Source organism: Zootoca vivipara, chromosome 1 (genome assembly GCF_963506605.1).
Source record: "Zootoca vivipara chromosome 1, rZooViv1.1, whole genome shotgun sequence".
NCBI classification, from domain to species: domain Eukaryota; kingdom Metazoa; phylum Chordata; class Lepidosauria; order Squamata; family Lacertidae; genus Zootoca; species Zootoca vivipara.
In genome coordinates this window covers 98,419,552-98,433,609 of record NC_083276.1, presented here as the reverse complement: position 1 = coordinate 98,433,609, position 14,058 = coordinate 98,419,552, and the positions used below count along the sequence as shown (strand labels likewise).

The 14,058-nt window shown below is 43.5% G+C and overlaps 1 protein-coding gene across 1 annotated transcript in view; it reads left to right on the top strand.

The window, feature by feature from the left end:
- LRP1B (LDL receptor related protein 1B) overlaps positions 1 to 14,058 on the top strand; it is a 748,625-nt gene that overhangs the window by 562,222 nt on the left and 172,345 nt on the right. Inside the window, exons 18-20 of the mRNA XM_060279545.1 lie at positions 945 to 1,061; positions 9,332 to 9,412; positions 10,920 to 11,087. Coding sequence (XP_060135528.1) covers positions 945 to 1,061; positions 9,332 to 9,412; positions 10,920 to 11,087 — 366 coding nt within the window. The remainder of the gene's footprint in view (positions 1 to 944; positions 1,062 to 9,331; positions 9,413 to 10,919; positions 11,088 to 14,058) is intronic.

Below are 14,058 nucleotides of genomic sequence, written 5' to 3'. Positions count from 1 at the left end.
CGGCTGCCTTCCCCCCATTTACACATATTCACATACAACCATGCATACATGCAGATCTCTGTGGGGAGAGACCTGGTGAGCCTCAGCAAAGCCTCACTGTGCCTCTGGCTCACGAGGAGGCCCTCCACAGACCCCAAAGGGGACATCATATTTCCTTGTGATCCAGGGATACGGCAGGGCTTTGCTGAGGTTCCTGGCTAACAAGTGATGGATGAGAAAGCGGTGGCTGCTGCACTTTCCCATGCATCAGCTGTTAGTCAGAAAGCCCTGCTGTGACTCCAGCTTAGGCTTGGTTGATCAGCTCAGCTGACACACGGTGTAGAAGCTTCCCTGCGCACCAGCTATGCAAATCCACTGCCTCTCCAGCTTGCGTGAGCCGGAGGGTCAGCGGGGCTCCCTTGATCAGCTCAGCTGCCAAGCAGGAAAACTTCTTTGCCACTCATCAGTGGAGCTTTGTTGAGCTGACAGGTGACTCCCCATTTAGAGTGATTTCACTGATGCACATGAGAGTTCAGAACATAAATATACATTTAATGTAGTCATATTTGAATTATCTCTGAATATAGTGTTGTGATTTTAACATTATTTATATTATTACTTTTTAATTGTGTGTGTGTGTTGCAATTATTGTGAGTTTTTTTTTGTTTTATTTCTCACCCTTTTTCTCTTCCTAAGGCCATATCATGAATATCAGGAAGGTTTTTTTCCCTTTTTTAAAGATAAATAAATTAAATATGTTTTAAGAGGTTTATTTGCTTTAATTTTGACAATGGTTTTTGATGCTTTAGAAGCTCAATGGCTCAATTAAAGTATGATGCTACTATAGAATGTATATTAGAAAGTACAGTTGTGCATGAAATTGATATATAGTAACTACGTATGATTCAACTAGACTATAGTTGACCTCCATACTTTATTATTTCGGTGTCAATTTCCCTCTCAAGCAAGAACATGTCAAGCTGACCAGTTTTCTTGTGGTAATGGACGGTGTATTCCAAGTTCCTGGCTTTGTGATCGGGAAGATGACTGTGGTGATGAATCAGATGAAATTGCATCTTGTGGTAAGTTAATTAATACCCCTTTTGGAAATAAGACATATGTTATGGCTTCCAATTTGTTGCCAAGACTTCCCTTTCATGAGGAAGGATGCACAAAACAGTTCCCTTTGCCATCTGAAAAGTCTTCCACACTTCCTGTATAAAGCATGAGATATTACAGTGATGGGAAGATTTCTGCCTGTTGTTGTTTTCACTATTCTTTGCTGATTTGGTAATGCTATTGGGAATTCAGCCGAGAAGAATTTGGAATGAAATACATATTTTGACAGAAAGCAGGCACACCAACTCCTTAGGGCGGAAGGGTCTCCCTGCATACTTCCCCCTCCTCCAGCATTACATTGATTTCCATCCATAGGGGTTAATGCATTGCCTCACCTCTTTACCCCTCTCATGACCAATGTCACAGAATAAATTCCTTCTATATATTGCAGTGATTCTGAGCCAGTAGCATAGTAGCAGAACTGAAGGAGCTGCTGTACCATTGCTGGCATGTACAGTATGTTGGGTGTGAATGTCTGAGGGGAGGAAGGTTTGCCTTCATGGTTCTCCTGGGTTCTTATCATCTGTTCTGTTCACAGAATTAAAGAGCCATCCTATGAATGAATATGGGACGTGGGTGGCGCTGTGGGTTAAACCATAGAGCCTAGGGCTTGCCGATCAGAAGGTGGGCGGTTCAAACCCCCTCGACGGGGTGAGCTCCCGTTGCTCGGTCCCAGCTCCTGCCAACCTAGCAGTTCTAAAGCACGTCAAAGTGCAAGTAGATAAATAGGTACCGCTCCAGTGGGAAGGTAAACTGTGTTTTCGTGTGCTGCTCTCGTTCACCAGAAGTGGCTTGGTCATCCTGGCCACATGACCCAGAAGCTGTACACCGGCTCCCTTGGCCAGTGAAGCGAAATGAGCACCACAACCCCAGAGTTGGTCACAACTGGACCTAATGGTCAGGGGTCCCTTTACCTATGAATGTAAAGATTTTTCAGATGTTTACCCAGAAGGAAATGAGTCGAAAGGTACCTACTCCCCAGAGTGCTTAGTATTTCAGCTTGAAACAGAAAGACATTAGTCCAATAATGAATGTCTGCTGATCAATGTTTAATACTGTAGCATGACTTCCCCTGATTAAACAAGACAAAAATGCACCCTCTCTCCCCAAAACTCCACATTATGCATAGAGGTCATTGCAGAGAGATCACTAATGATTTTATCAAATGGAGGCTTTTCCCTTTCTTTCATTATGCTGGCAAGGTTATAAGTTTCATTAGGACTTTATTCCATCACTTTCAATGAAAAATGATGAGTTCTTTTGAACATGTGAAAAACAGCCCTACCTTTATTCTGACAAACTGCACTTCTCAGAAGCAGGAGAGAGAGAGAGAGAGAGAGAGAGAGAGAGAGAGAGAGAGAGAGAGAGAGTGCATTGCACACACATGAAGTAATGGCAAACAGCAGCAATTATTTTGATATTAATATTTTTACATTCACATTTACAGTGTGTGGTAATGTGGTAAATAGTTTCGGCCACTAATTTGTACTGATAAAACCTGGGCAGTAAAGAGGAAGAAAAAAATTAAACTGATATACATACAAATAAAGCAGGAAGTCTTTTTAGAATTACATTAAAGTTGTTCTATGTTTCCCTGTCGGGACTGCCTTATGTTTTTATTTTAAATTGATTTGCTAGCAGCAAATCAATAAACCTCTACAGGTGAAGAGTATGGTAAAAAACAACAACAACCAATTTAGGACTTTATTTATTTTTACTATAAGCTTGTATGCTGTTGTTCTGCACAGGAGTCTCTTCTATGGGTCACCATAGAAAGCCAGACAGAGATTTGAGATAGGCTCTTTCCTATGTTATGGGACCCAGGTGGCGCTGTGGTTAAACCACTGAGCCTAGGGCTTGCTGATCAGAAGGTCGGTGGTTCGAATCCCTGTGACGGGGTGAGCTCCCGTTGCTTGGTCCCAGCTCCTGCCAACCTAGCAGTTCGAAAGCACGTCAAAATGCAAGTAGATAAATAGGAACCGCTACAGCGGGAAGGTAAACGGCGTTTCCGTGTGCTGCTCTGGTTTGTCAGAAGCGGCTTTGTCATGCTGGCCACATGACCTGGAAGCTATACGCCGGCTCCCTCGGCCAATAATGCGAGATGAGCGCGCAACCCCAGAATTGGTCACGACTGAACCTAATGGTCAGGGGTCCCTTTACCCTTTTACCTTTCCTATGTATGCCTCTGAAAGTCCTTTGCTGAGGTGGCACTGTCATTTAGACAACCAGAGTGCATTTTGAGGCTAACGTGATCTCTACCATAGATAATAAATAATAGGTAATAGATAGATATAGATATAGATGCATCAATAAACCCTACTGTGACTGCTATCCTACTATTCAAAATTAAGTAGCTTTTTACCAACATTGGATTACTTCCTTTCTCTGAATGCAAATTATAGACTTATCAAGCGTAGATTGAGCTCAACAGGCTTTGTATGTTGCTGGCAAGCTTGAGTTCTCAAGGCTGCAGAATTATGTACACTTACCTGGAAGTCAGCCTGGGCCAAGATGTCTTTCAGCCTGAGACATTATAGCAAATGTTGCATCCTTCCCCAGAGTGGCTGGGAAAACTCAGCCAGATGGGCATGGTATAATAATAATAATAATAATAATAATAATAATAATAATAATAATAATAATTGCCAATGTGTTGAGTATCTATGGCTTCCAACTTATCCTGGCATTTCAGACAAAAAAGGTCACATGGAAACAAAATGTATTTCAATAATAATAAATAACACACAATTTGCTGTTCTTTCATGACACTGCACATCAGCTTCCTGAGGTAGCTGTTTCACTCTACCTAGCAGTTGGATAAGGCCGAGCTGGAAGTAAGTGTCACAGAGCCTAGAACTTTAGGCCTGGGGGTCATATATGACCCTCTAGACCTCTCATTCCAGCCCTCTGGATTCTCCCTGGGCTCACCCTCTCCTCAGGCCATACCCCTTTCCCTATGTCACAGACATTTTGTCTTACTGAGATTTGTTCTTGGACTATGATAATTCATCTTGCTTGTTTGGAGAGGGATGCACGGATATGTGTCCATGTGTGGACTTTGTGTGGGTAGAATGCATCCTACAGTGCAGAAGGTAAGAGTCACATCCATTGCATTACCCACCTTTTCAACACACTTGGACTTTGGACCGACACACCACTGCCACTTGACGCCTGGAAGGTTGTCCCTGAGGGACTGCTATCTAGAATGGCTTGTTCTGGATAAAATGCATAGGACTGCACTAAGAAGTTAGTGGGGAACTTCATGTAAGTCCAGCTCCTTTTCCTCTCCCTGAATTGCTTCCAAACTGGTTTGCAATTTTCATTTTCTTTCCTATAACTTCTGTTTCCCCTTTTGTGTCATGACTTTCAGATTGTAAACCTGAAAGGTGTGAGGACTGCCTTGTTTTTTTAATTGATTTGCTAGCAGCTCTGGTATCCTCTACAGGTGAAGAGTGTGGTAAAAAAATTGAAAAAAAATAAAAGGTTAAATAAATAATTCTGCTTTCTTGGACCATCACAGCTATCTATTTCCCCCCGCCCCATGCCCTCACTCTTTATTTAGGACTTTATTTATTTATTTTTACGATAAATGCACTCACTGGTCTGCTGCTCAACTTGTTATAATCCTCGTCTGTCATCTTTCCTCCTTCTCAGTCCTCTCTTTCTTCCTTTGTCCTCTCCTTCTTCTACAGCATACACAGTAGAGACTATTTTTTCTGCTGGCATAAAACTAGTGGCTTTTTGTTTGGTTGTTGTGGTTGTTGTTGCTGTTGTTCAAAAAGGTACCTTGACAGTATGCATAGAAATCTATCATGAACAAATTTTATATACACCTTGTTTACTGCACATGCAAGTTAGAATTGTTAGCATGATGATTAAAATCAGTTAAAATCTTTAACAAAATGCATTAAAATGTGTGCACATTAATTTCTTGGCAGCTGTGGTAAATGACACCTGATGTATAAGTAATAGTAATAATAATAATAATAATAATAATAATAATAATAATAATATGCATATCTAATAATAACTGTCACAGGATCTTGATTTCTGTTATTCAGGTACTGCAAAATGCTTGATCTGAAAAATTCACTTGGGTGAACATATAATAAATAGTGTATTTTTATCACTAACATTTGTTACATCTATAGACACATTTTCACTCCTGCGATAAGATACCTATAAACCTCACTTCAAGATATGTGAATGATATACAGTGGTACCTCGGTTTAAGTACACAGTTGGTTCCGAAAGTCTGTACTTAACCTGAAGTGTACTTAACCTGAAGCGAACTTTCCCATTGAAAATAATGGAAAGTGGATTAATCCGTTCCAGACGGGTCCACGGAGTACTCAACCTGAAGCGTACTTAACCCGAAGTATGAGTGTAATTGGTTCTTGAAGTCCGTACTTAACCTGCAGCGTACTTAACCTGAAGCGAACTTGCCCACTGAAAGTAATGGAAAGTGGATTAATCCGTTCCAGGCGGGTCTGCGGAGTACTTAAACTGAGATGGCTGAAGTCCCCCCCCCCCTGCAGACCTGCAGGTTCTCTGCCGCTTCTGGCACAGAAGCACTTCTGGTATCATCTGAAACCATGCAAGTTCTTGCCTAAAACTATGGCAGTGGCAGGGCAGGTGGAGAAGCTGCACTGACAACAGGTATGGCAGTGGTGGGAGCAGCAAGGCAGGGAAAGGGATCTTCCGCCCCTGCACTTAGACACAACTTTACATCAAATTGTATGTAAAAGTTAGCTATATTATAGGTGAGGTGGGGGTGAAAAATTTGCATGTGGTGCTTTCTAGAAAACGAGCCTTTTTTAGTTTAAGTTTGGCTTAATATGATACTAGTTACTTATCTTTTACACCCAGATACAAAGGATGACTAAGACATCCTTAGTATCTTGATCTTAAATTAGATAATATGAAAAAGGGCCTTGTGTTAATTCTGCTTACCATAAACGCGTTAGAATATTGCATGAGTTTTTCAACAGACCTTCAATGTGTTTCAAGAATAATTGACACCTGTTTACTCAGCATTTCCTTTTCCAATTAAAGCTAAGTTAACAAAGGAAATACTGCTCATATTGTCCTGTACCTTTGTATCCCCCAGAGTGGCTGGGGGAACCCGGCCAGATGGGCGGGGTATAAATAATAAATTATTATTATTATTGTAGTCTGCTTTTCTGAGATGCTGATTATGCCATACTATCCTTGTACTGAGCCCTGTGGAGCTTAGGATTTAAAGCAATGTTCTTCTGCATACTGCTGGGCATTGTAATAGCAGAACTGCCTTTAGCTGAGACCGCACAAGCTTCTTCCCCCTCCTCCTCCACGTTGGGTATGAGAAATAATGCTGGAAGGTTTTGTTTTTTTCTAAGAGAGTGCAAGCTAATAGACATTCAAATTAAATTTTCCTTAGACGTATGAACATTATCTTCTTCACACACAAAAATCCTCATTTAGTTAAACCTTTCACTGGTTAATCCAAATCACTTAGATATTTATAGAATATACATCAATATCAAAATGTTACAATGTAAGCTGTTTAAATTCAAAGTAGCTAGCACAAGGCAACAAAAACACAGGTACATTGATCTCTGTCAACATCACCAGCAATTCTTATCGCATGCACAAATTATTATATCACAACTATTAGGCAAGCAACAGTCTTCTTGTTAGGGTAGTTTTCAGCTCAATGTTCTCAGTCACATTGTTTTTCATTTGAAGCCAAGTTTGAAATAAAGAAAGCTGTCATATCAATTCGGATTTAGGCGCCATCTACAGTGTTTCTCCTAAAATAAGACGTGCCTCTAAAATAAGCCATGGCACAATTTTCGAAAGGAAAAAAAAATAAGACATCCCCCAAAATAAGACGTGTTGGGGTATTGTCTCTCCCGGGTCCCGCTGGGTCTCGCTGAGTCGCTCCGCAGCGCTTTGCCCCACAGCGAGCCCTTCAAGGCGCCGCCGCCGCCGCTGGCCACCAGGTGCTGCTGCGGATGCGACGTCGGCTCCTCCTTCCGCCGGCCACCGCTCATTATCCTCTTCCGCCGCCGCCTCCCTCCCTCCCCGCCGGGCCGCTGCTGGGTTGGAGCTCGAGCGGGAGCCAGCAAAGACAGGCGCGCGCTGCTGTCTTTGCCGGCTCCCGCTCGAGCCCCGACCCAGCAGCGGCCCGGCGGGGAGGGAGGCGGCGGCGGTGCGCCTGTCTTTGCCGGCTCCCGCTCGAGCTCCAACCCAGCAGCGGCCCGGCGGGGAGGGAGGGAGGCGGCGGCGGTGCGCCTGTCTTTGCCGGCTCCCGCTCGAGCCCCGACCCGGCAGCGGCCCGGCGGGGAGGGAGGGAGGCGGCGGCGCGCCTGTCTTTGCCGGCGCCCGTTCGAGCCCCGACCCAGCAGCGGCCCAGCGGGGAGGGAGGCGGCGGCGGCGCGCCTGTCATTGCCGGCTCCCGCTCGAGCCCCGACCCAGCAGCGGCCCAGCGGGGAGGGAGGGAGGCGGCGGCGGCGCGCCTGTCATTGCCGGCTCCCGCTCAAGCCCCGACCCAGCAGCGGCCCGGGAGGGAGGGAGGGAGGCAGCGGCGTGCCTGTCTTTGCCGGCGCCCGTTCGAGCCCCGACCCAGCAGCGGCCCAGCGGGGAGGGAGGGAGGCGGCGGCGGTGCGCCTGTCTTTGCCGGCTCCCGCTCGAGCCCCGACCCAGCAGCGGCCCAGCGGGGAGGGAGGGAGGCGGCGGCGTGCCTGTCTTTGCCGGCGCCCGTTCGAGCCCCGACCCAGCAGCGGCCCGGCGGGGAGGGAGGGAGGCGGCGGCGGCGCGCCTGTCTTTGCCGGCTCCCGCTCGAGCCCCGACCCAGCAGCGGCCCAGCGGGGAGGGAGGGAGGCGGAGGCGGCGCGCCTGTCTTTGCCGGCGCCCGCTCGAGCCCCGACCCAGCAGCGGCCCAGCGGGGAGGGAGGGAGGCGGCGGCCGAAAAGGACAATGAGCGGCGGCCAGCGGAAGGAGGAGCCGACGTCGCATCCGCAGCAGCACCTGGTGGCCAACGGCGGTGGCGGCGGTGGCGGTGGTGGTGGCGCCTTGAAGGGCTCGCTGTGGGGCAAAGCGCTGCGGAGCGTTCTGCCTGGGAGGATGTCGGCTGCGGCAGCGGCGGGCCGAGCCTCCCAGGGTAGTAGCTTAAAAAAAAAAAGACATCCCCTGAAAATAAGCCATGTTGTGTTTTTTTGGCAGAAAAATAAATATAAGATGTGTCTTATTTTAGGAGAAACACGGTATTTGTCTGATGAAATTGTTAAGGAGAGCATGTGTAACAAAATATGTTTACTTTTTGGGTGGGTGCTTCTCTAGCTTTATACTGTGTGTTGATTCTGCTTTAGCCATAATATATTCTAACCTTGTCTGCAGAAGCAAGATTTGCTATGTATAATGCAGTAAAGGTGAATACAGTGTCATACATTGATTCACCTTTGTCCTGTCTGTATCTAGCTTTCAACTTGCATTGAAATCTTTTCAGCTGGAATAATAATGCTTTAGCAAATATGTTCAATAGTTCATAAATAAATGCTAGTACAATAAATAATTTTTTTTAAGGACTTGGGGGGAAAATACCAAGCTTGTGACTTCTGTATAAACATCTCTCAGGGTGTATACACAAGTTAGGAGCTAATTTAATTTATGTTCTGACATAAATCAGGTACGACTATCAGAACAGCTGGTGATAATCCTGGTGTGTTTAATGCATTGAGATGTCTTTGGCTGCAGGAAATGTGTGGGGACTGTCCATAAATGTTTTATTTTATAGGTTTATCTGTGTACTAAACACTAAGGCTGCTAACCCTGATCGTTATGTTAAATCTCCACTGTCGGACAGTTTGCTTTTGAATACCGGTTGCTAGAAACCTCAAGGAAGAGTGTGGTATATAATATACCACAATATCATCAAAAGAAAAAAGCAATTTACAGCAATAATACATAAAACATACAATAAAAACATATTAAAATGTTTAAAATGAATATCAATAAACCATTATGGAAAGATGTATTCTTCATTGTCTGTGTTGGCCTGGTGGAATGGAAGCATTTTCAGTAGGCATTTAAAAGATGGCACAAATTTATAGATATACATTATTTTCTCGTGATTCAGTCACCACAATTACTAATGTAATAACACTTTTATTTTCCATCCCTGTATTGGTGAAGGAAGAGTCAAACTGGTATATTAATTCTGTCATTTCATGTTAGAGTTTTCTCTTTACAGAGTTCCCTACTTGTGACCCACTAGCTCATTTTATATGCAAAAATGGAAGATGCATTAGTAGCAAGTGGCAGTGCGATTCTGGTAAGAACCAATAATTCAGTTTTTTTGACCATATGTATGTTTTTAACCTAAATGCTTTAGTGTATCAAGAGCACATTTTGCCACAGGACATGAGTATCTAATTATTTGAATAGTTAGTGGAACATCATATTTAATGAAACAATACCACAAAAATTTCCTTCCTTCTCTTTGTCTGCATTGTAAAGAAGTAATTATTCTCTATATCAGGCATCCCCAAACTCGGCCCTCCAGATGTTTTGGGACTACAACTTCCACCACCCCTAGCTAACAGGACCAGTGGTCAGGGATGATGGGAATTATAGTCCCAAAACATCTGGAGGGCTGAGTTTGGGAATGCCTGCTCTATATGGAGGGCAGAGTCTCATTTGGAAGGGGTAGAAATGTCCTTACTCTGGAAATTTTCTCAGATTGTTCAAGTGTCATGGTTTATATATATGCCTATTGTTCTGGTTCACTTGGGCTTTGTTTCAGCAGTTCCTAAAGTGAGAATCTTCTACATGTTGGGAGGCATCAAATGCACAAGGTCTCCATTCACACAGGGAATGTATTACATGACAGCACACACACACACACACACACAAACACACACACCATATACAGTGTATTGCGTGGCGATACCCCGATCCCTCCCGAAGTAATAAAGACACAGGACACGGTGAATAAGGTTAATGGGCATAAAAAGGCCACAACTTTATTGATTAGGGATGTAGAGAGGTATTGGCTTAGGCATTGGATCTAACCAACTATATCCAACTCCAGCCCGATGTGCTGGCAGTCTGGGAAGGGTTAACCACCATTGGGTGAGCCCTACGACGCAGATCAACTAGGAACTCACCCTGGGGCCACCAATAGGGGCCGTGCCTTAGGCCCTCACCTACCACGGCTTCGGACATGGCCACACCACCCGGACTCCTTAAGGGAGTGCCCTTCAGCATTTTGGGGGAGGTGATGGCAGCAACCTCCCCCCCACCGGTAACCTTTCAGCGATAATCCAATGCCTAACCGGCGGCTGGGGGCAGGACACAAGAGACTGAGCCCCCGGCCGCACGCTCACTTAAATCAGTGAGCCACGCTCCCCCAGGACATCCAGATTGGACGCACCAAGGAGCGTTGCCCCCGGGGCACAGCCAATGGCAATGAGGGATGACAGCCACACACACCCAGCACGTGAAGGGCCTGTGGTTGTCCGCAACCTCCCCTCCTGCTATGCCGGAAGGGACTTTGTCTCATGAAATTGAAAATGGTTATGCGAGTCAAGTGCATACACATGTATATGTGTACTATCTGTATTAGTTGCATTGTTTAAAGGTGAGGACTTTTGATCCACTTAAATGTACACAATTATTAGTTTGGTGAGTGTGTATTAACTTTGATTTGAAAAAGAGAAAATAATATGAATTAAAGGCTGGTTAAACTGAAGTGAGAACCCATCCTAAATTCTATTTTCTGCTTATAGCTCACAATACTACTTTAAGGCATGAGTAAAAATATTTACACATTTTTACAGATGATGACTGTGGGGATGGCAGTGATGAACTGAACTGTGCTCATTCATGCTTTGACAACCAGTTCAGATGTTCCAATGGCAGATGCATTCCAGGTCATTGGGCTTGTGATGGGGACAACGACTGTGGAGACTTCAGTGATGAAAACAAACCGAATTGCACCAAGGAAGGTTGGCATTATATATAATTTCTCTCCCCCATCTCCAAGTAGACACGCATGAGAACGTACTGCTAAACTGAATCAACACATATATGATATTTGGTATTGAAGAACTTCAAACTTGAGCCTGTATAAATGTATAAAAGAAGAGATGTACACAGCTCAGAACATCTGAAGGATTGTTAACAAATCTTAGTAAACATTCTGGACTTCCATTAGAAAAAAAGTCAAAATATAATATACCACGTGTTAAGGATGGGAACATTTTTATTATGACCATGCTTTTTCAGTCTTAGCACAGCAGCTGTAACTCTCTCTAGAGAAAATTGGCTGGCCCCCTCTTTGATCATGTGTGGTTTTTAAGTGCCAACTAAAACATTTTTATTCTTCGGTAGTTTATAATCTAATTACTAAATGCACACTATTATTATTATTATTATTATTATTATTATTATTATTATTATTATCTTTAAAGTAATTGTTTATATATTTTCAGTGCTTTCAGTTTTCACTGTATTGAGGTGTATGTTTATAGTAATTAACTGTCTTGTGGACCCCTTTCAGGACTGAAGGGCACTATATAAATACTTTTATAGATATTGCATTATGTTACTCTCTAAGATGATCTGTAAAAATCCATTCAAAGAATGCAGGCTCATGAGGGAGTGAATTTGCAACTCCCTTCATTCTGTGCTCTCGGGTTTCATCTGCTTGGATTGAATTTGTGTATGGTAAGCAGCAATGATGAACAAGCCAAACTATCAAGACCATTGACAGAAATGATGTTTCTGAGAAGTATGCTTTGCAATGACTTCTTATTTACGATACAGAAATTTAATTAATTGTGTGGCCCATGGGCTCTGTGTCTAAGAACTCTTGCGGCCCACTTGGTCTGAGAGGTTGGACTGCCCTGCTCCAGAAGCATGGATCATTTCCGTCTCCCTTTATGCTTTCAGTGTATGAGGTGCTGGAAAACCAGACTGGCTTGGGGGGGGGGGAGGAAATCACATGCATAATACATACACAAATTAAAATCTTCATTTTAAAAAATCACAACTTATCCTCACAGATTTCCCTTATCCTGATGCTTTTAGCACAAAAGAATTAATATTTAAACATTAAAAGCAACATGAATTATTTATAAATGTGTGTTTATCCTCAGGCTACATTTTAGCTTGAGGCCAAGCTGTCTGTGAGAATGTGATTTTAAATACTATACTTAAAATCTGGTTTGCAGCTCTTTATAAAATCTAGTTTGCCCTTTATGCAGACATTTCTGTTTGCACTGAATTATGTTGCTCTTTTAAGTATAGGAAAGATGCCATGCATACTGGAAAAAGACTAGAAACCCAAGTAGGTGCTGGCTGAAGAAAATCCTGAGGCGCTGTTGAGTAGACTCAATTTATTTCATTTTAATTGATTATTATGTTATTAACTAAAAATGTAAATTCCCTCCTTTCCATTTCACATTTAATTACTAAAACAGGGATTGGGGATCTGTGGCCCTCCAGATCCCCCAAATTATTGGACTACAACTCCCATAATCCCTGTCCATTGGCCATAGTGGCTGTGGCTGACAGGAGCTGGAGTACGCCAACATCTGAAGGGCATTTCTGTTTCTCCTTCCCATTTTCCCCCAGAAGTGTATTGTCCTTTAAATTTGTAAGACAGGATCTCTGTATCTCATTTTCTCTTTTTAATTTACAAAAACCACCCAGCTTGTGCACTTCCCCAAGGCATCTTCTTGGTCACTGTGAGATCAGAATGCCGGAGTAGGTGGGCTCTGGCCTGATCCAACAGGACTTCTTACGCATACAGTGGTACCTCGGTTTAAGTACGAACTTTCCCATTGAAAGAAATGGAAAGTGGATTAATCCGTTCCAGACTGGTCCGCAGAGTACTTAAACTGAAAGTCCCCAAACCGAAGCGTACTTAAACCGAGGTATGACTGTACTTAGTTTGTGGTAGAGCTTCTCATTCTTTTTTAAAAAAAATTGTGTATGCTAGCCACTTTGGGAGAGAATAATTGTCTGAAAAGCAAGATAAAAATAAAACAATAATGTAGTATTCCTGATTGGTCCAGGACTTTCCCTTGCAGGAGGAGTCATTTTCTCATAACTCAGTGCATAGGGGCACTTCACACAATTGCCAAACATGCAGCCAGATGTAAAAGCCAAGGCCAGTCAGTGTGGTCCTGTAACTTCAGTGTATGAGAAGGTTCATATGATTTCCCCCTCTCGCAAGAAGAGTGCCAAGAACAATCATTGCAATCAATGGTTAGATGAAAGATCGCTGAAGTTAGACTGCTCTCGGCTGGCCATAGAATATCAGCAGGGTCAAGGCTAAATGAATCTCATAGCAGGGCATTTCATATTGTGAGTGCTACAACAGATGAGGTATTTTCAAATATTCCCACCAATTGCACCTCAGATGGTATTGGGATATGGAAAACAGCCTCCCCAAGTGGACTGTAGATGAATAGTGTCAAACTGAAGAAGACACTCATTTTAAGCATCTCTGTTCCATGACATTTAGGCAAAGCTTCATAAATAGTGTAAAGGTTGCCTGTGCTCTGTTCCAAAGGTATATTGTTCCCACACTTCCTATGTTCATTCTGTGAATAAGCCCTCTGAAACATTATTAAACAAGTGGAGGAAATTAATCTGGTGCTAAGAAAATCATTTTTCTTTGTAGCCCTGACTCCAATCTGCTGAAGGGGAAGCTGCTGTTAGTATGGCAGAACTGGCTCAGAAACTTTTATGTTACATGTAACATAAACTTTTATGTTATGTGTGTAATGTTGGGAGCTTTGTTCTAGGTAGCAGGGGGGCCTCCTGAGATACCCAAGCAGGAGTAACAAAGGGAGAGGTTTTTTTGGATAAACTTTTTTTTTTCAAGGCAGATCGTAAGGCAAATTACTGAAGGCTTGATGCACTACAGATAAAATACCGGTAATACTTGCATGCACAGTGATGCTTCAG